Here is a 21,045-nt window from a genome sequence, read left to right on the forward strand (position 1 = left end):
TTGTTGACTGGTATAGTCTTTGTGAAAGACCGCTTAGAGACTAAGGTCTAGTTTCCAATGCACGTATTCATTCACACACGCACACACAAAATCAAGAATAATCAGAACCTAAGAAATTGAGGCACTTATGCTGGAAAACAAATATGGGGGAAAAGTTTATTTTCGGCAGAACAAGACATGTCATGAAGTCATAAAACAAACACAACGGCAGTCATTCTATTCTCATTTTAATTTTATACTAAGCTTTACCAATCCATCACAGAACAAAAACTAACATCCAAACAACAAAAGTGCTATCAGCTTACTCTCTGTAAAATATTAAAAAAATCAAACATTTTCCAAATTATTCCAAAGAAAACATTACAACCATTAGTCATAATTTGATGCTCTCTATGTTGGTGATCTAGACTTTGATACCAGATGTCTGTGACAAGGCATAAAAACATGCTCAGAAATCTAATTCACTAATGTCCAAGTTCTATCAAATATTACTATTGTACATCGCCGTGAGAAGGGGCGATAATACTGTTTATTATTATTATTATTAAATATGATTGTCTCATCCAACCTTTAAAATAATTCTGATATGGCACAGGCGCGTAATGCATTCATATTTCAAGAATTAGCAATATCTAGGTACAAAGTGATGTGAATACACAAAGCACCATGTGGTGTATCATAAACAAAAAAATGTCTTTTTATAGACACACATCATGCACATACTGTACAAGTTAAAAATGTAAGGCCATTAATGCATCAGTATTTCAGGAAGAAAGCATTGCCAATGGGATTTCTTAAAGGCACATGCACACCCCTTAGCCTCTGTGAAAACAGTTTGGCTCTCCATCTCAAATCCTTCCTGGCCTTTACATGGGATAAGACCATCCCTCCATCTGGTCTTTTCTTTCTTTCTTTATTTGGTGTTTAACGTCGTTTTCAACCGTTCAAGGTTATATCGCGACGGAGGGAAGGGGGGAGATGGGATAGAGCCACTGGTTAATTGTTTCTTGTTCACAAAAGCACTAATTAAAAAATTGCTCCAGGGGCTTGCAACATAGTACAATATATGACCTTACTGGGAGAATGCAAGTTTCCAGTACAAAGGACTTAACATTTCTTACATACTGCTTGACTAAAATCTTTACAAACATTGACTATATTCTATACAAGAAACACTTAACAAGGGTAAAAGGAGAAACAGAATCCGTAAGTCGCCTCTGACGACATGCTGGGGAGCATCGGGTAAATTGTTCCCCCTAACCCGCGGGGGGTTCCACCTGGTCACATACCAACATTGAAAAGCCTGGGTGCCCTTTGTGTACAGTGGGAAGTTTGTAATTATTTAATTTTCAGACATCATCTTCTTCTTCTTCTGCGTTCGTGGGCTGAAACTCCCACGTACACTCGTGTTTTTTGCACGAGTGGAATTTTACGTGTAGGACCGTTTTTTACCCCGCCATTTAGACAGCCATACGCCGCTTTCGGAGGAAGCATGCTGGGTATTTTTGTGTTTCTATAACCCACCGAACTCTGACATGGATTACAGGATCTTTTTTTCGTGCGCACGTGGTCTTGTGCTTCCGTGTACACACGGGGGTGTTCGGACACCGAGGAGAGTCTGCACACAAAGTTGACTCTGAGAAATAAATCTCTCGCCGAACGTGGGGACGAACTCACGCTGACAGCGGCCAACTGGATACAAATCCAGCGCGCTACCGACTGAGCTACATCCCCGCCCCATTTTCAGACATTAATTCAGAAGAAAAAAATTCCTGTAACTGAGTTAGCAGTCAGGATGTTGATTTTTGATAGGTGACTAAGTGGAGGGATGGTCTTATCCCATGCAAACGCCTGGCCAGATCTAAGATGGTGAGCCAAATTGTTTTCATAAGAAAGAGTGTGCCTTTAAACAGTATACACTTATGTCTTCCCATTGCTTGGGTTTCACATCTGTGCGTTTAATGGTAACTTCATATGTGCAATGACAATAAGTACTGATAAACACAACACACTGATACATGTACAATCATTATTGCAATATAACAAAATTATACAAAATGTCAAACATTAATGCTGCTACCGTACCACACATAATGTTTGTATTTTCTGTCCTGAGATCTTAAAATGACATTGAATATTGTATTCTCCACCTAGATCATTTTTACCAGTAGGTAAGACATGCTTGTATAAAGCGCATACCCCACACACCTAAGGCAGCAATATGTGTGAGCAAAACCTATAATTTAGATACATGAACATTCATTCACATTTAAAATTGCATCTCATGTTTGGATGAACATGCAAAGAATCCATACCTTAATACCTTTATGTGGATATGACTGCTTTACTTCCACACAAAGAATCCATACCTTAATACCTTTCTGTGGATATGACTGCTTTACTTCCACACAAAGAATCCATACCTTAATACCTTTCTGTGGATATGACTGCTTTACTTCCACACAAAGAATCCATACCTTAATACCTTTCTGTGGATATGACTGCTTTACTTACACACAAACAAAATTTATGGTGCATAAAACACAGCAGTATCTCTTCCTGAAAAATATGATTATTATGCAGTCACATGTAGTCATAAAAACATTTTTGCAAGTCTAATAAAACAAGAATGGTAAGCTTAACAAGCATGTAATAGACAAAACGAAATGTTCTTGACTTGGAATGCTAGCGGTCTTTCCATTTCGGATTCCTTTGGAAGTCGACAAGATCGGTAGATCCCCAGATGTGACATCTACCTGAGCATGAGTACATGTATTGCATTTGATCATATTGAAATCGACCTAAAAAACTAGTGGTATGGTTGCTTATTTTAGTGCAGAGATGCAGCTCAACTACTATGAGTGACACAACCGTCGAACGCTGAAGAAGAAGAAGAAAGCGGCTCAACTGTCCTTGGTAAGTCCTGGGAAGAAGTAGAAGTGGCTGCCCATCGTATGCCTTTGCTCACACACCTGCTTGTACCCATGCTTTGTCTCTGCTTTGCTGACGAGGTGGTTGACCTGAAAAATGATGAGCTTTGCAAATTGGCGGATGCTTCCAAGGGCATATGGTTTCTGTTTGCTCAAACTCGTGTTCAAATAACAGTACAGTAGTGTGAACTGACAGATGTCAAAGGTACAGCAAACAAATAACAAGTCGCGTGAGGCGAAATAACATTTAGTCAAGCTGTCGAACTCACAGAATGAAACTGAACGCACTTCTTTTTTCACCAAGACCGCATACTCATAGTTTCGTCAGTCCACCGCTCGTGGCAAAGGCAGTGAAATTAACAATCCAGAAAAGCGCGGTAGCAGTTGTGCTGAGGAGAATAGCACGCTTTTCTATATCTCTATTCTTTTTAACTTTCTGAACGTGTTTTTAATCCAAACATATCATATCTATATGTTTTTGGAATCAGGAACGGACAAGGAATAAGATGAAATTGTTTTTAAATCAATTTCAGAAATTTAATTTTAATCATAATTTTTATATTTTTAATTTTCAGAGCTTGTTTTTAATCCAAATATAACATATGTATATGTTTTTGGAATCAGAAAATGATAAAGAATAAGATAAACATAGTTTTGGATCGTTTAATAAAAAAATAATTTTAATTACAATTTTCAGATTTTTAATGACCAAAGTCATCAATTAATTTGTAAGCCTCCAAGCTGAAATGCAATACCAAAGTCCGGCCTTCGTCGAAGATTGCTTGGCCAAAATTTCAATCAATTTGATTGAAAAATGAGGGTGTGACAATGTCGTTAACTCATTGTCTCCCAGGTACGGATATATCCGTACCCACTCATATGGCTCTATCTGACCTGGTACGGATATATCCATACACACAGTCACTTCAGTCGTTTCCTGTAACGTCGATCTAACGCCTGCATTCCATCGTGTTGATACACAGTTGCTACACAGTTACTACAATTCTGAGTGACCTGCTGCAGCACAGCTGGTCTCGGCAAAAATAAACGTGGTCAACATAGGTGGGGTAGAAAGTGTTAATACATGGATGCACGCACATTCACACTAGCTGCCACCACATCCGGATCAGCAAGCGCGGCTAGCTAACAACTTGTCTGCTACATGCAAGCTAGTAACTCTGTGCTTTAATAAAACCTGAATCTTTAGGTAATACTCACTCTTGTCATGAGTGCATGAAGGTCATACTTGTGCGCCAGTTTGTGAATGACATACACCACAGCCTGCACAAACCATGAGCCGGAGAATTGTGTGTCGGAACCAGGCACTCGCCAAGACACGTATTCTGCAACATTTTACATTAGTCACTTGCAGGAACAACTTATCTGAGATCTGGAGCAATTAATTTAATAGACGATTTTTTTAAATAACTCTGTCGGGTTTGTATGGTTGAGGGAGAGTGACCCTTTTTTACAAAACCTCCACCAACATGTAGGATTGATCAACCATTAGCGAGGGGTCTGTTGGAAACATGTAAACCCGAGTACAGGTTTCCACAGACCTTTCACTAGTGATAGGACCATCCTTTGTTTGTCGCAGGTTTTGCAAGGAAAGGTCACTCTCCCACAACCCATACAAACCCGACGGAGCTATTTTCAGAATTCATCTATTTATGACGACACAAGTAATGATTCATAACGGAGACAGGGACAAAAGGTCATGTTTACTCAAATTTGATCATGCACAAAATATCCATACAAAAATTGGATGTCAAAACTGTCTTTACTTTTTTGTTCTCCATTTTTTCTACATTCATGGGCTGCAACTCCCATGTACACTTGTCATTTTGCAGGAGAGTGTTTTACATGTATGGCCGTTTTTTCTCCACCATATAGACATGTCAGCCATACTCCTTTGCCTGTGGATGTGTCCTGGGTATTTGTGTGTTTCTAAAATATATGAAAAAGTCACCTTTAGTCTTTGTTTCAATGATAATTCACTATGAGCTGATTTCAGGAATTAAAATCTCCATGAAAGCTTTGTGAGAGGAACAGTCTTTGATGATACAAATTAACTGACATATGTAAGTTTATTGTAGTTAGGTCAACACGAAGTTAAATCAAAAGGCTGTCAAACTTTCAATGGTTACCTGGCACTGTTGCCATGGCAGTGAAGAAATCTGCCTTGACACCCCGTTTGGAATCAGGCTCTGCATGAAATTTGAAGTTTTGCAAGGGCTTCTCCAAACCGGTGTCTCCTGCTGCGCCGGGGCCGTCGTGGGTTGCACCTCCATCCAGGTCATCTGTTGCGGAAAACAAATCGGTGCATATTCACGACTTGCAGTAGGGTTTGGGGTACGTAATGTTGAACTTTAGCGTCGTAAATTCATAGCTCAGAATCCATTGGCATTATTGAATTTATTTTGATACAAGTCCCTTTAATCAAAACAAAGAGTATTTATCGTGAAATTAATTGACGGATTGAGCTCCAAACTTGAGCATAATTGACTGATTTGGTCATTTGATCAACGTAAATGACGAGAAAATGTATATGTAATATCGACCGAGTTGCCTCCCCTCCTTCGAAAACATGGCTTTGCCCATATTTTCCTGTTAAAACCCATGTAAACATAAATCATCTGTACATTTTGTTCCGTGACTTCAAAGGTATCTACAAGAGCTGGTTCTGCAAAATTGGTGGCTTAAAGCTGTGGTCTATTTATGACTTTCCGGGGCTACGAGGTTGAAAAGATAGGGATGAAAATCATGTACAGAATTCTGTACAGCAAACGCTACCCGAAACCCCACCTATACGGCGTGTATGACCTTGAGAGCTTCAGTCAACACTTGAATTTATCAGGGATAACATCCGGTTTGCTCTCTCAAAACTCATGATATTTTATCTTCAAGAGAGATCAAGGGGAAAAAATAAACGCCCCGGCGAAGATTCGAACTCTCGACCTCGAGACTTCGTGTCTGATGTCCTAACCACTAGGCTACTGCGCCAATTGGGAAAAAGAAGGAAAAACATTGATATGAATTCATGTTATGTTATTCTTGAAGCAGCATGCCCACTGTTCAGAAGTGAATACTGTGACAAACGGATTTGCACATAATTTTATATTGGAGTTATGTGACGCAGGTGTACAACATTTCATGGGCCACGAACTTTGAGTAGGCACCGCACGGTGAAATATTGTCCGCGCAGTGCAGTGCTGTCACGTGTGAGATGTGACCAATCAGAGAAGAGTATTAACTGAGGTCACGTTGTAGAGACGATAGACAGCAGAGCTTTCCAGACCGTTGAAAAGACAAGACGGGTCTCCTGTTGGGTAAAGTTTCTCACCGGGCACTAGAGGTCGTTGGACTCGTGCCGCGGTATTGAATCGTTGGATTCAACTGCTGTGTTTACAGGTATTTATTGAATTGATATTTTGCTCGGAGATATTATTTTGCTCGGAAATATTGACTTGAGAAATGACCGGGAGAGTCATGTGTGAATTGGCTAAAAAGCGTGCGCTGATGTCAGCCATTGTTGAAAAGGGAATGTTTACATGTTTTTCGGAAATGAAGTCGCTTATGAGTAAGCGGGTGTATATACTGTAACCGCATAAGTTAGTCGACGGTAGTGATAAAGAGTGTCAGAAAAGTTTATTCAAGTATGGAGACTTATGGTAGTTTAAACTTGTGTATTTTAGCATCCCGGGCCGAGGGGGTCGCGGAAGTGGGGAGACGAGACGGGAGGTTCCGCCCATTACGTCCCGAGCCATGAGCTGTGGGAGCGCAAGAGGGAGTCAGCGTGAAGCGCTGTAGAACGGGGACCCCGTCCCATTCCACCACGCGAAGACAGTTTGCGTGGGTGGGGTGGACCAGTACGTGCCACTGAATGGTGTGAGTACGACTGGCAAGAAGTAACCAGCGAGATAGCTGTGCGGAGATACGTTCCCCAAGTAAACAAACACGAGACGTAGAACGTTCGTGGTTTGTTGATCTGTGTGTAACAGAAATGAATATTGACAGAAGTATTGCTGAGACAATGACTTCGTATGTAGTGAGACAGACAGGATCTCACGGAACAAAGCTTGAAGTGTTAAACGTGTGTGCACGTGAATTATAGACTGCATGAGAAAGTAACATGTGTGTATTTCTGTGCAGCTAGTTTTCTGTATGTTAACAGAAATAGAACTTCCTTGTTGAGTGAGAGTGATTTGTAGAATGAATGGGAAATAATATGTTTACGTTGTGTTGATTGTTTCAATAGAGGTACATGGGCAAAGGGCTGTAACCGTGTTCTTGTCTTTGTGCCTGGTTGGAGTGTTGTGTGTGTGTGTGAAGGCTAGATAGTAAACAGAGAAAAGCACGCACAATTTCTGATAGGAGTAATTATACATACATACAGACATACACACGTAAATTCCAGCCGTAACAAATACATGTATAACTATTTCTTTGATGTCTGTTTTCAACTGCACAGAGCTTTGGAGAGATTCAATTACTGTGCTTGTCATTTTTCTTGCATGTCGTAAATAGAGATATTGCAACTATTTGCATGGCGTGAATGTCGTGTAGCATGACGGTGTAAACATGTACTGCGATTCCGTGAAACATGTTTGCAAATAAAGGCAAATTTGAATGGCAATTTTCACGTTTTTGCAACGCATGAATAGTAATTCAAGCGTAGAATGATATATATATAAAAAAAATTCTATCTTTGACAACACTGGTGGAGTGGCCTAGCGGTTAACACATCGGCCCCGACATATCGAGGCCCCGAGGCCTTGAGTTCGAATCCCTGCCAAGTCGTTTATTTTTTCTGCTCGATCTTTCTTGACAAGTATGCTCAGCTCTGAGAGAGCAAACCGGATGTTACCACTGCAAAATTCAAGCGTTGACTGAAGCTCTCAAGGTCATACACGCCGTATAGGTGGGGTTTCGGGTAGCGTTTGCTGTACAGAATTCTGTACATGATTTTCATCCCTATCTTTTCAACCTTGTAGCCCCGGATAGTCATAAATAGACCACAGCTTTAAATTGCAGTGGATTCTGAGCTATAAATTTACAACGCTAAAGTTCAACATTTCTATTTATGGGGGAAACTTAAACTTCCGGTTCTTTTAGCCAAGAATTAAGAACAGTGTCGTCACAGCCGCATCAAATGTATCATTACGTCATGTTTTTAGTTACTAGCTGTCACTGATCAATGTTAACTAATTGGTACTGGGTGGTTTTTTTGAGGGATGAAAAATTGGAAAACATATTTTGCAAAAGACAAACAATAGCGGTTATCTCACCCAATGTTTACAATACGAGCATAGCAAATGTTACTTAACTTCTACTACCATGAACTATTGAATTCATTGTAGCTTTATGCATTCCCTAAAACATTTTATTCATTAAACATAAGCGAATAATGCTGAGAATGCTCCGACTAGCAGCATGCCTACAGCTTATGCCAAGCTCCGTTTGAAGCTGAAATGATTGCATGTTAGAACACTTTACCATTAAGATGGCAGGGGATAGAGATACCAAAGTAAGCTTGCATAAAACAAAATAAAGTATGCTTAACAATAACAATAACAACACTTTATTGTCCATTAAAATGAATATATTAAAATGAAAAATTGTCTTTGACACGTCTAACCTTGCCTGTCAACAATTATGCTTGCATACAAAATTATTCTAAATGTATGTCGATGCACCACCAAGCAACTGCTGCTCTACAAAACTGATTGAGCTAAAATGTATACCTCCTTGGCAAGCCTGGATGATGAAAATGTTAGGTTTTGCAATGAGGCTATAAAATTATGCACCCCCGAGCAATTGCTGTTCTACAAAACTGATTAAGCTTAAACGTACCTCCTTGGCGAGTCTGGATGATGAAAATGTTGGGTTTTCCAATTAGGCTATATGCACCCCCAAGGAACTAGTCTGTTCAACAAAACTGATTAAGGTAAAAAGTAATGTACCTCCTTGGCAAGCCTGAATGATGAAAATTTTGGGTTTTCCAAAGAGGCTTTCGCAGTTTTTGCCATCTACTGCACTCTTGAACTCTTCCAGAGAGACCTTTTTTCCGTCCACTCCATAGAACCCTCCAGAAAATCCGTGACTCAACACAGCGCAGGCAAAGCAGTCATAGTCGCTGTGGGACTGATCTCCCTGTTTCTTGATGTCGTCCAGCATTTGCTGTGAACAAGGAAAGAGACTAAGAGAAAGACAATCAAATAACCAAAAAGACCAAAAAGATCTGTACTCACGTTTTAACAAAGACGATAGAAATCACCATGTTCGACATTTCAACCCTAGGGTCTTCCTCAGGAACACAAAACACAAAACGAAGCTGATAAAGGAGTCTGTCCGTTTGTTTTGGTTCCTGAATCGTGATATCTGTTGTTCTTCTTTCTGTTCTATCGCCTGTCCTTTTCTTTTTTCTACCTTGTTTCCTGTTTTGTGTTCCCAGGGAAGACCCTAGGGTCAAAACGTTGAACATTGTGATTTGTATCATCTTCGTTAACACTCGAGTACATTATTTGTTGGTCTTTTTATTTCTCGCTCTCAAGCGCAGACGCCATTGTTCTGCTTCTGTGCTTAAACAAACAGAAAAAGAAAGTGATAAGCACAGTGAAGGGATATTACTCTTTGCTGCTCTACCTGTATATTTATACCGACAGTGCAAAGCATGCATCAACAAATCAGTTTTGCTTTCAAGTGCACCGCACTGGCATACAGCAATAATCTTATCTTTCGTTTAAAAAAAACAGAAACATGTGGAAACATGCATTAATCTATCAATATGAGGCTTATATCGCGCGTATTCCGTGGGTACAGTTCTAAGCGCAGGGATTTTTTTTAATTTTTATTTTTTTATGCAATTTATATCGCGCACATATTCAAGGCGCAGGGATTTATTTATGCCGTGTGAGATGGAATTTTTTTACACAATACATCACGCATTCACATCGGCCAGCAGATCGCAGCCATTTCGGCGCATATCCTACTTTTCACGGCCTATTATTCCAAGTCACACGGGTATTTTGGTGGACATTTTTTTCTATGCCTATACAATTTTGCCAGAAAAGACTCTTTTGTCAATCGTGGGATCTTTAACGTGCACACCCCAATGTAGTGTACATGCATGTGTTTCCTTCACACCCCTTGGCCTTGTTTGTGATTGGCCCCTCCTTATTTGTACGAGGTTTTGGGACAGCACAAGAAAATACTTAAAATGAGCTGATGACTTTGTCTTTGAACATCCACAGACAGCATAAAATCAGTTAATCTTTAAAGACCAGCTGATGATTATGTTCCTCAGTTAATAGCACATAACCGGTCACTTGGCATAAATATCTGTTAAATTTATCATCTTTACAGTATTTATATCTAAATAACAAAGTGACTGTGGTGAGATGAACAACGTTGAAAAACAAAAGAATTCTGTACTCACCGATACAAGGACTGGGTGGCCCAGTGGTAACGCACTTGCGCTCGGAAGCAAGAGGTTGCGTGTTCAGGCCTGGGTCAGGCCGCAATTTTCTCCCCCCTTTCCTAACCTAGGTGGTGGGTTCAAGTGCTAGTCTTTCGGATGAGACGAAAAACCGAGGTCCCTTCGTGTACACTACATTGGGGTGTGCACGTTAAAGATCCCACGATTGACAAAAGGGTCTTTCCTGGCAAAATTGTATAGGCATAGATAAAAATGTCCATCAAATACCCGTGGGACTTGGAATAAAGTAAAAAAAATTCCATCTCACACGGCATTAAGTCTCAGGAAACATGAATACACGCATGCAGGAAAGAAAATAAATATGGGTAGCGCTGTATGTATGGCAGCTCGCTTTCCCCGGGGAGAAAGCAGCCCGAATTTCCATGAGGGTAACCTCACTGGACTGTAAATCTTATCCTATCCAATCCAATCCAATCCTATTTATATCCCTTCTGTTTAGAGTGAAAAAGTGTGCAGCCGGGCACGCATTTATAATATTGTTATGACATTGTTTACCTGTGCTGTGCGATCCCTTTCAATGACCACACGAAAACCCAGCTCCTTGAAAAGGCGATCCAGTGCCAGCTGATCTTGATTTGTTCCAGTCCTGTCACTGAGATCCACCTTGTTTTTTCTTGCCAACAAGAATCTGTCATTGTTCAACAGTAGAAGAATGCCCCGACGCTTCCTGTACATTGGGTACACCTGAACAAAATGATGAGAAAAAGGCCCTGAATGTTATTTTCTTTCAAGAAGTTGTTCTGTGGTTTGTCTTCTCAGTTCTAGTGCAATCAAAATTCCTGTACAGCAAATATATTTTAGGTTTAAAAAAATCAACAACTTATAACTTTTTCACAGAGTTTCTTATTTTACACAAACATCGTCCGTTACATATATTTAGTCCTATATATGTATATATATGTCATTATTTTTACCCTTATTTATATATTTTGTTAGAATCTAGAATGCATAATCTACAGCAGGCATGCTGATCTTTTCCCTTCCAAGTGAAAAAACAATCTGAGCCTGAAACCATCAGTTAGTTACCATCTCGAATAACAACAAACTTACCTGGATGTTATTGCCTCCCTTGATCGCTTTTTCAAATATTTCTTTCATGGAGGGATCTTTCACCACAGTCACTTCAAATCTCATTGGATCATACGCTCCCTTAACTGGCCAATCTGAAAACAAGCACTGGTAATCAAAACACTGTAAGTAAGATAATACATGTACGTGTATGTTCATCATCTGTTCATTTGTAAGTAATCTTTGTGGTACAGTACGTGACAGTGGAACCCCCCTTTTAAGACCTCAAAAATTCTGAGAAAATCAGGCCTTAAAAAGGAGGGAGTCTTAAAATGGGGGTACATTTACAGAGGTTATGAACAGAATGTCTAAGAAAACTGGATTTTAAAAGGGAGGGAGTCTTAAAATGGGGGTACATTTACAGAGGTTATGAACAGAATGTCTAAGAAAACTGGATTTTAAAAGGGAGGGAGTCTTAAAATGGGGGCACATTTACAGAGGTTATGAACAGAATGTCTAAGAAAACTGGATCTTAAAAAGGAGGGAGTCTTAAAATGGGGGTACATTTACAGAGGTTATGAACAGAATGTCTAAGAAAACTGGATTTTAAAAGGGAGGGAGTCTTAAATTGGTGGGTCTTAAAAAAGGGTTTCCACTGTAATTCAAATGTTTCAAGATAGAAAATGTGTCTATTGTTAATTTTACCATGCATCCTTACAAGCTGCTTGGCAATAGTTATTTTCCTGCAACACTTAAATAAAACTTCAACTAAACATCATTACAGTTTTTTTAACTGATGTATACACTAACTTCACAGATACAAACCCTTCTCTCAACATTCTTTGACTTTGAAGGCCACTTGATAACAATATACCAAGTGTTACGAGCTTGGAATTTTCAAAAAAGGAATACTCTATACATAAAGGAATCAAAACATGTATCTGCCCTAATACAATTGAGGGCCCCAAAGGGTTTAAAATCGTGATCGTGATTGGCGTTTTTTGACCTTTCTGTGACCGTGATTGCCGAAATTTCCATTTCTGTGATCGTGATGGGACTTTGCCCGTGATCCGTGATGACAAAAAAATCAAGTCTCGTGATCGTGATCGTCATTTGTTTTCGTGATCGTGATGGGCATTATTGCAAAGCATTTTATTTTCAACGTACATTTTTCACAGCTGTATCACTCTATGATCCTCTATTCGTCAAGGAGCCAATCCCGATTGAAGGGAAGCAACAACACATTCAGAAATATGATTTTGAAAGCGATTGCTTTCCTTTAAGAGAACCAATCACACACAAAAAGAGATCCAATCAGAAGGCAGATTGCAAAAGTCTGCCAAACTTCATCCAATGGAAGGGCTTCGTGCAAAAATTTTGAGTGCATTCAGTCAAATTCGAAGATCAAAAATGGCGTGCAGCGGTACTGTCATCGAACTTCTGTCATATTTTGTGGATTCAAGCCAGACCAAAGCAGGCGGCGAGAATGCCTTCCTTGGTGGAAAGGTCAGGTCGGTCTTTCCGAAGACAAAATATTAAGGTATGTTGATCTATGTTGCTCTAAGACTGTTCTGAATGTAGGCAAAGATCTTGAAATTTGTTCAAGATCTTTGAGTTTGAGTGAGATCATTGACATTGTCGACATTGCCACGTCCGGCTGTCACTCGCTCAGTGTGACCTCGACTGGCTCGAGATGGAGTCTGCGTGTAGCCAAAACCGAAACTAGAAATGTGTTTTTCATCCCAGCAACGTGGACACGCTTGGCATAGATTCTAATTGTCGCTTCTTTGCATTAAGCTTGGATTTATTTTGGCGCCTGTAAACTTTAATATCAACAATGGGTTAAATTCAGAAACAATGGCGGGGAGATGTGCCAGTTTGGGTCACTTGATCCTCATGTCAAAGACGATCAAAGTCATGTTCGTTGGGGATTTTATCAGGCATGCTACTTTTCTGGTAATTGCCGGAAATCAGATAAAGCCGTTTTCAAAATCCTGTCAAGTCAAATTTATTCCGGTGAAGTTGAAAAATTTCCGCAAAAACGATCCGTGTGAATATCGCGCAACGCGACCGGGCGCCGGTCTCAATGAAGCCAGCGCACAGTAGTGTTGTTTTCACCAGTTTGGAGGTGTGTTGAATGGTGGTGGGGGGAGGCTAAAATGGGATTTTGAAGAAGATCACAACACTATTCTTTTCTTTATTTGGTGTTTAACGTCGTTTTCAACCGCGAAAGTTATATCGCGACGGGGAAAGGGGGGGAGAGGGGATAGAGCCACTTGTCAATTGTTTCTTGTTCACCAAAGCACTAATCAAAAATTTGCTCCAGGGGCTTGCAACGTAGTACAATATATTACCTTACTGGGAGAATGCAAGTTTCCAGTACAAAGGACTTAACATTTCTTACATACTGCTTGGCTAAAATCTTTACAAAAATTGACTATATTCTATTTAAGAAACACTTAACAAGGGTAAAAGGAGAAACAGAATCCGTTAGTCGCCTCTTACGACATGCTGGGGAGCATCGGGTAAATTCTTCCCCCTTACCCGCGGGGGGGTCACAACACTATTACAGCCCTGAAAATGATGCCCAGAATGCACCAGATTGCACAGATTTTAACCGTTTTTTGAAAAAAAATCCGGGGGGGGCATGCCCCCGGCCCCCCCTAGTTTTTAATAATAAAAAAGTGCAACGTACAGTTCTCACTTTGTGTTGAATAGATCCAGAGGAGCGAATTGCTGTGTGGTTGTGTTTACTTTGACACGTGCTTTCTGTACATGCAACTTTTACCGTGACCGTGATTTGCCACTGGTGTTCGTGATCGTGAAAACAAAAATCAAGGTAACTGTGATCGTGAAAGCTAAAATTTCCCTTCCCGTGATCGTGATGATACCCCCCCTTTGGGGCCCTCACAATTCACTGAATAAGTTATTCGCCATATTAATACTACACAAAAAAATCACAAATGCCTGGAAGAAAGCTGAGTAGAATCTATATAATTATAAGTAGATATATAGGCGACCCATATACTTTGTCAGTTGTGTGTCCAAGAATATTGCCCGCAAAGAAAAGAATTTTGTTAAAGCAGACTAGCCCACAAGTGCTTACTGAATGCTTGATCTCTTAGACTTACAGAGTTGGTAAAGCCGAAATATGTACAATGAACTAAATTCTTACTTGGTGGCAACTCATCATCATCGTTGTTTCCGTCAGGCTGGTCACCAGTTGGGCCAAGAGGCATGCTGGCACCGGCCGATGAAGACTGGCCAGCGGGCGAAGTTCCATCGGAAACGGGTGCTCTGTTGATTTCTGACAGAGCCTTGTGGAGACAGCCAGCTAAAGGCTCCTCATCGGCATCAACAAGGACTTTGTAAAATGAGTACATTGCCTCATTAGGTCTTGTTGACAGAATCCGTAGCAATTCATTCATCCTAACTATGTCTGACGGTTTTGATTCCTGCAAACCAGACAGACACAGAGAACATGAAGGTTGCTCTTCATTATCATCGTCATAGTCATCATCACCATCACCATCGTCATCATCATCAGTGACATTACCCTCTTCTCCAAAACTTAAAAACAACGAAAAGATAAGACCACAAAAAAATTGAAGTGCACAGAAACAAGAAAAGTTTGAAAATACATCTATGGTGTAATTATTTAACGCACACATGTATACACCTACACAAACACACACACACAAACACACCCACATACATGCACACACATGAACACACATGCACTGTAACACACACACACACACATGAACACACCCACACATACACACAAATCCACACACACACACACACACACACACACACTCTCACACACACACACACACACACACTCACACACACACATGCAACTCACAATGGTCCTTTTCATGCGTTGATTGAAGACCTCTTCTGAAAACAACCCATCGATCACACTTTGAACGTCACCAGTATTATTCACAAGGTCTACATGAAGACGTTGTAGAATTCGTTTAAACTCAGCATCCATTTCTTTCTGTTTGTCTTACTGCAGAGCTCGATCAACCTGCAACAAAATAATAAAGCAGTCTTACAGTTACAAATAAAAATATGAAAATGCAAAGGAAAAGCTTCTACACTACTCGTCATAAAAAACTTTACAGATGCGTTTGAGGGCAGATCTTTCTGATGAGGCTGTTTATCGTAAAACCAATTATATGACTGAAAAAGCAGTTTATTCCCCTAACGTATTCAGAAAACAGATTGAGTTTACATGACGTAGTGTCGATACAGTACGGCACATGGAACCTACAACAAATACACCCCCCAAAATAAAATTCGCAAAATCAAGGTTCCCACGTTAAAATTGAACAAGTCGCGTAAGGCGAAAATACAACATTTAGTCAAACTCAGTCGAACTCACAGAATGAAACTGAACGCACTGCATTTTTTCACAATGACCGTAGTCCGCCGCTTGTGCAAAACGGAGTGAAACTGACGAGCCTGTTCTGCGCTGTAGTGGTTTCGCTGTGCTGCATATCACGCGTAATTTTCTGTACCTCTCTTCGTTTTAACTTTCTGAGCGTGTTTTTAATCCAAACATATCATATCTATATGTTTTTGGAATCAGGAACCGACAAGGAATAAGACAAAATTGTTTTTAAATCGATTTTGGAAATTTAATTTTGATCATAATTTTTATATTTTTAATTTTCAGAGCTTGTTTTTAATCCAAATATAACATATTTATATGTTTTTGGAATCAGAAAATGACGAAGAATAAGATGAAATTGTTTTTGGATCGTTTAATAAAAAAAAATGTTTAATTACAAGTTTCCGATTTTTAATGACCAAACTCACTCATTAGTTTTTAAGCCACCAAGCTGAAATGCAATACCAAACCCCGGCCTTCGTCGAAGATTGCTTTGCCAAAATTTCAATCAATTTGATTGAAAAATGAGGGTGTGACAGTGCCGCCTCAACTTTTAAAAAAGCCGGATATGACGTCATGAATGGTATTAATCGAAAAAAGGAAAAAAACGTCCGGGGATATCATTCCCAGGAACTCTCGTGTCAAATTTCATAAAGATCGGTCCAGTAGTTTAGTCTGAATCGCTCTACACACACACACGCACAGACAGACAGACAGACACACACGCACAGACAGACAGACAGACACACACACATACACCACGACCCTTGTCTCGATTCCCCCTCTATGTTAGCATTGACTATGTTAAAACATTTAGTCAAAACTTGACTAAATGTAAAAAAAATCAGAACAACTAAATCGAAAATGTTTAGCATGTCCCTAGACAGAACAATCAAATCTGCATCCAAATCAGTCAGTTTTGTTCACATATCTTGTCTAACATGGACGCTATGGCATGCTGACTTGAAATTCCGTATGTACTTTACGACATGTGTTAGCACAAATCTCCGAAAGTTTGAAGGCAATGCGTTGGCAAGTTACTCAAATGTACCATTTCTTGTCTCATTACCCGCTAAAACGGCTCCAAAAACTGCCTTTTATGCCTGCTGAGATGTTTCGATTTAGTTGTTTTTCAATTTAAACACGTGAACCTTGATTTTGCGAATTTGATTTGGGGGGGTGTCTTTGTTGTAGGTTCCACTGCATCGACACTACGTCATGTAAACTCAATCTGTTTTCTGAATAAGTTAGGGGAATAAACTGCTTTTTCAGTCATATAATTGGTTTTACGATAAACGGCCTCATCAGAAAGATCTGCCCTCAAACGCATCTATAAAGTTTTTTATGACGAGTAGTGTAGATTACAAAAAAGAATGTCTCTTCAGTTCTTCTTTTTCTTCTTTAATGGGCTGAAACTGAAACGTTCATGCACTCACGTTTTTGCGCGAGTGGATTTGTACATGTATGACCGTTTTTTACCCTGCCATTCATGCAGGCAGCATACGCCAATTTCAGAGGAGTCTCTTGAGTAAAAATTGAGAAGGGACATTGACAAGTTTGTGTGTTTTATTATCAAGAGTGAGAATCCAAGATGTTCGAGTCAAGTACAGAGAACGCTCCTGTATATATATAGATACTAGATGAATACCCGCTTCGCCGGGTACGGCTTCGCCGGGAAGAAGTCGAGCCGAATACCCGGCTGTGCCGGGGACCCGGCTTTGTCGGGTGTACGCCGGCGCACCGCACGAAGGAAGGGAGATAAACGCGCAAAACACTGGAGAAGATAAGGAAGAGTAATACCCGGCTTCGCCGGGACAGTGACCTTCTAAAAATAGTATAACGGGAATATGGATTGAGCGTTGTCGACAGTGATCTTCTAAAAATAGAAACGGGAATATGGATTGACGCCACACGAAGGAAGGGAGATAAACGCAAAACACTGGAGAAGATAAGGAAGAGTTAGTGGGAATGGATCTGGGAAGATGAACAGAAAAACCAAAATCGGTTCAGCGCTGCGCGCTGAGAGCACGTGTTGAAATATCTCATCGACCGGGTTGTGTCCGGGGTGTACCTGAATATGGCCACCAAATTTGAAACAGATCTATCAAGAACCTTGGCCGTGCATCGCGAACACACAGGGTGAATCGCGAGACAGAGACCGTAGACAGCGTGGCGGTTCACCACAATCACCTTTGAAGGCGAAGTCCTCTCAAACGGGATTGAGAATTTTAGAGCTTATTTCTAAGCCTTATATTATCTGTTATGGCTTCTCAAATGCCAGAACATACAGACAGACAAAAGCCGCCAGACCCCATCACAAACAGAACTCTACAATCCACAGGTGTTGCCTGTGTTTTGTTGTTGTTAAAGGATTTAGTTTGTGGTGGTTGAAATTGTTGAGTTGTTTATGTATGCTTACGGCGTGCATTCTGTGTTTTTGCAGAGTGGGCAGAATGTGCGACGGGGTTTCATTAGAGGGGTTTAGTTAGATTTTGTAAGTTGAGGTTTAGTAGATGAGATTTAGTAGATTGAGGATTGTTTAGGGTTAGAACAGAGTTTAGAGTAAGGATTTAGGGTATTGTTTGTTTGTCGTGTTCTAATTTTAGAGTGTGGATCTATTTTTGGAGAAGATTGTTTTAAGAATATCTTTAGAAGATTGGAAGACGTTTTTGTTGGTTGTAACCCTCCATTTTCCCACATTTTCCCTACAACATCGTTTGGAAATAAAAGAACCTGGTAATATAACCGGTGTCATTTGTTTTGACTGTTTGAATTTATAGAGAGAGAAAGGGACATTCAGTCACATTTGGCGCTAGGTTACATATATGGGAGCATCTCGTTACTCCCCCGGCTCGTTACTCCCCCGGCTTGTTACAAACCCTAACCCTAACCCTAAGGGGGAATAACGAGCCGGTTATCCCTGCTTAACCGAAGAAATTACAATAAATATACATGCAGTTCTTCTGTGGTTCTGATTCACCTCAGTAAAAATAAAACAACAACGAATGTGTCATTCGAGGCCTTTATTATAATCAAACTCCAGTGGGTCAAAATTGAAACTGAACTGAACAGGTAATCTTGAACTTTAGCGTGTTACCGAACCTGTTACTATCTTTACTAAGTTTCAATCTGATGTTGAGTGACAATACCTGATGAAAGTGACGTCTGCAGTTGATAAAAAGCCAAACTGACCTTCACAGTTTATGCATCGCCCACCAGTAGTCACCTCCACTAGACAATCGCTTTCTGAGAAATCGACTAAGAGTAATAGAAAGTAGACGTCAGCTTCCAATAATACAACTTCCTGCACAGTTTGAGAATACATTTATTTGAAGATAATTTTGATAACAAAGTGGGCGTGGAAGCGCAGAGCAAGGAGGGGAGGGAAGGGGGAAAGGGAGAGGGAACTATATGGTGTAGCTTTTTGGGGAAAAACACTATTCTTCCTCAAGCTTGTTTCTTTGCCATTTTGGTTGGTTTACTCATGATTTCATTTACAGTGGCCGGGTTATTGTAGCAGCCTGTCAACATGGCTTTCGGCGTAAACGCTCATGCGAAACCCAGCTCATCGTCACAGTTCATGAAATTGCCCGGCAGCTAGCAGAGGGAGCCCAGGTCGACGCCATCCTGTTGGACTTCTCCAAAGCCTTCGACAAGGTGCCCCACGCCCGCCTGCTCACGAAACTGGCTTACTACGGAGTGAGAAACGACACCCTCAAGTGGATCTCTGCCTTCCTCAGTCAGCGTCAACAGCAGGTGGCCTTGGAGGGCGTCCTATCGTCTCCAGTCGGAGTGCAGTCCGGAGTTCCGCAGGGGACCGTCCTAGGTCCTCTCCTGTTTTTAGCCTTCATCAACGACCTCCCTGAATCCGTTCAGTTCAGCAGCGTCAAACTCTTTGCAGACGACTCCCTACTCTTCAAACGTATATCCTCTCCAGCGGACAGTCTGCAGCTCCAACAGGACCTATCCAGCCTCGAACAGTGGGAATCAACATGGCAGATGGAGTTCAACCCCAGCAAGTGCACCGTCATCCGCATTGCCCCGAACAAGAAGAAGCCCATCCTACCAACTTCCTACAGCCTCCATGGACAGACTCTGGAAACAACACCATCCAGCAAGTACCTAGGGGTCTTAATCTCCGATGACCTGTCCTGGAGCAGCCACGTGCAAGCGACTGTCAACAAGGGCAACAGAACTGTGGGCTTCTTGCGGCGGAACTTCCGGGAGTGCACCACCACCGTCAGAGCTGCTACGTACAAGACCATGGTCAGACCGGTCCTTGACTACGCCTCGCCAGTCTGGGACCCGATCTCTCAGAAAGACGTCACGGAGCTTGAAAAAGTCCAACGCAGAGCAGCCCGTTACGTCCACAACAACTACAGCGATCGGACCCCAGGCTGTGTGACCAGCATGCTGAAGACCCTCCAATGGGAACCACTCGCCGACAGAAGACTCACCAACCGCCTCACTATGCTCTACAAGATCAACAACGGCATAGTCGACATCAACAAGGCCGAGTTCTACACCTCTGGCGACAGCCGCACCAGAGGAGCCCAGAGACTGTTCCAGGAGAGGGCATCCCATCCTGTTCTCTTCAACTCCTTCTTCCCCCGAACACTGCGTCAGTGGAACAAGCTCGACCCTAAGACCACAGTTGCTCCTTCACTGGAGTCCTTCCAAACTGGTCTGGGTCGTACCCACGGACTTGCCTCGCTGACACAGTAACCCTGCAGCTCTTCGTGTAAATAGTTTTATACTTTTAACCATCTTCTCGGAGTTATTGGGTCACCCACCACCAGTAACCAATCACCCAGTACTCCGCCGCTGGACTACAGACGTTCTGATGAACCCAGTCCACATCAAGAAAGAAGAAGAAGAAGAAGCCTATGCCCAAATGCCTATATTAAACTGCAGATTCATTACTTTACTTCTCTTCTTTTTCTGTTTCCGTTTTCCACTACATTTATCAAGTATAATACTTGGTCAAAGGTGCGTGTTGTTGTTCACAGCAGTGAAATTATATTAATAAAAAATGGATTGTTGAAAGAAACTGATATTGGTAATCCTTATTAACATCAAATTCCACCCAGACTCACACTTGCACACACACACACACACACATGCACCCACACACGCATGCATTTCACTCACACCCAGGCACACACACATACTTCTTCTTCTTCTTCTTCTGCGTTCGTGGGCTGAAA

At 41.1% G+C, this 21,045-nt stretch overlaps 1 protein-coding gene across 2 annotated transcripts; it reads right to left on the reverse strand.

Moving 5' to 3' along the window:
• Nucleotides 1-139: 139 nt before the first annotated feature.
• Nucleotides 140-19,093, reverse strand: LOC138978626 (caspase-3-like). Of its 2 annotated transcripts, XR_011459748.1 has the most exons (10): nt 18,988-19,093; nt 15,305-15,472; nt 14,612-14,891; nt 11,479-11,591; nt 10,924-11,112; nt 8,894-9,110; nt 5,078-5,230; nt 4,149-4,273; nt 2,478-3,020; nt 140-2,315 (listed from the first exon to the last, which is right to left on the reverse strand). XR_011459748.1 is itself a non-coding variant. In XM_070351389.1 (9 exons), exons 2-9 carry the CDS (start codon nt 15,434-15,436, stop codon nt 2,904-2,906), a joined length of 1,326 nt encoding a protein of 441 aa, XP_070207490.1. In that variant the 5' UTR covers nt 15,437-15,472; nt 18,988-19,093; the 3' UTR covers nt 140-2,903. The 2 variants fall into 2 exon arrangements, 1 of the variants encoding a protein (XP_070207490.1); XM_070351389.1 differs by having other exon boundaries at nt 140-3,020.
• Between the last annotated feature and the right edge of the window lie 1,952 nt (nt 19,094-21,045).

This window comes from Littorina saxatilis, linkage group LG10 (genome assembly GCF_037325665.1).
Source record: "Littorina saxatilis isolate snail1 linkage group LG10, US_GU_Lsax_2.0, whole genome shotgun sequence".
NCBI lineage: Eukaryota > Metazoa > Mollusca > Gastropoda > Littorinimorpha > Littorinidae > Littorina > Littorina saxatilis.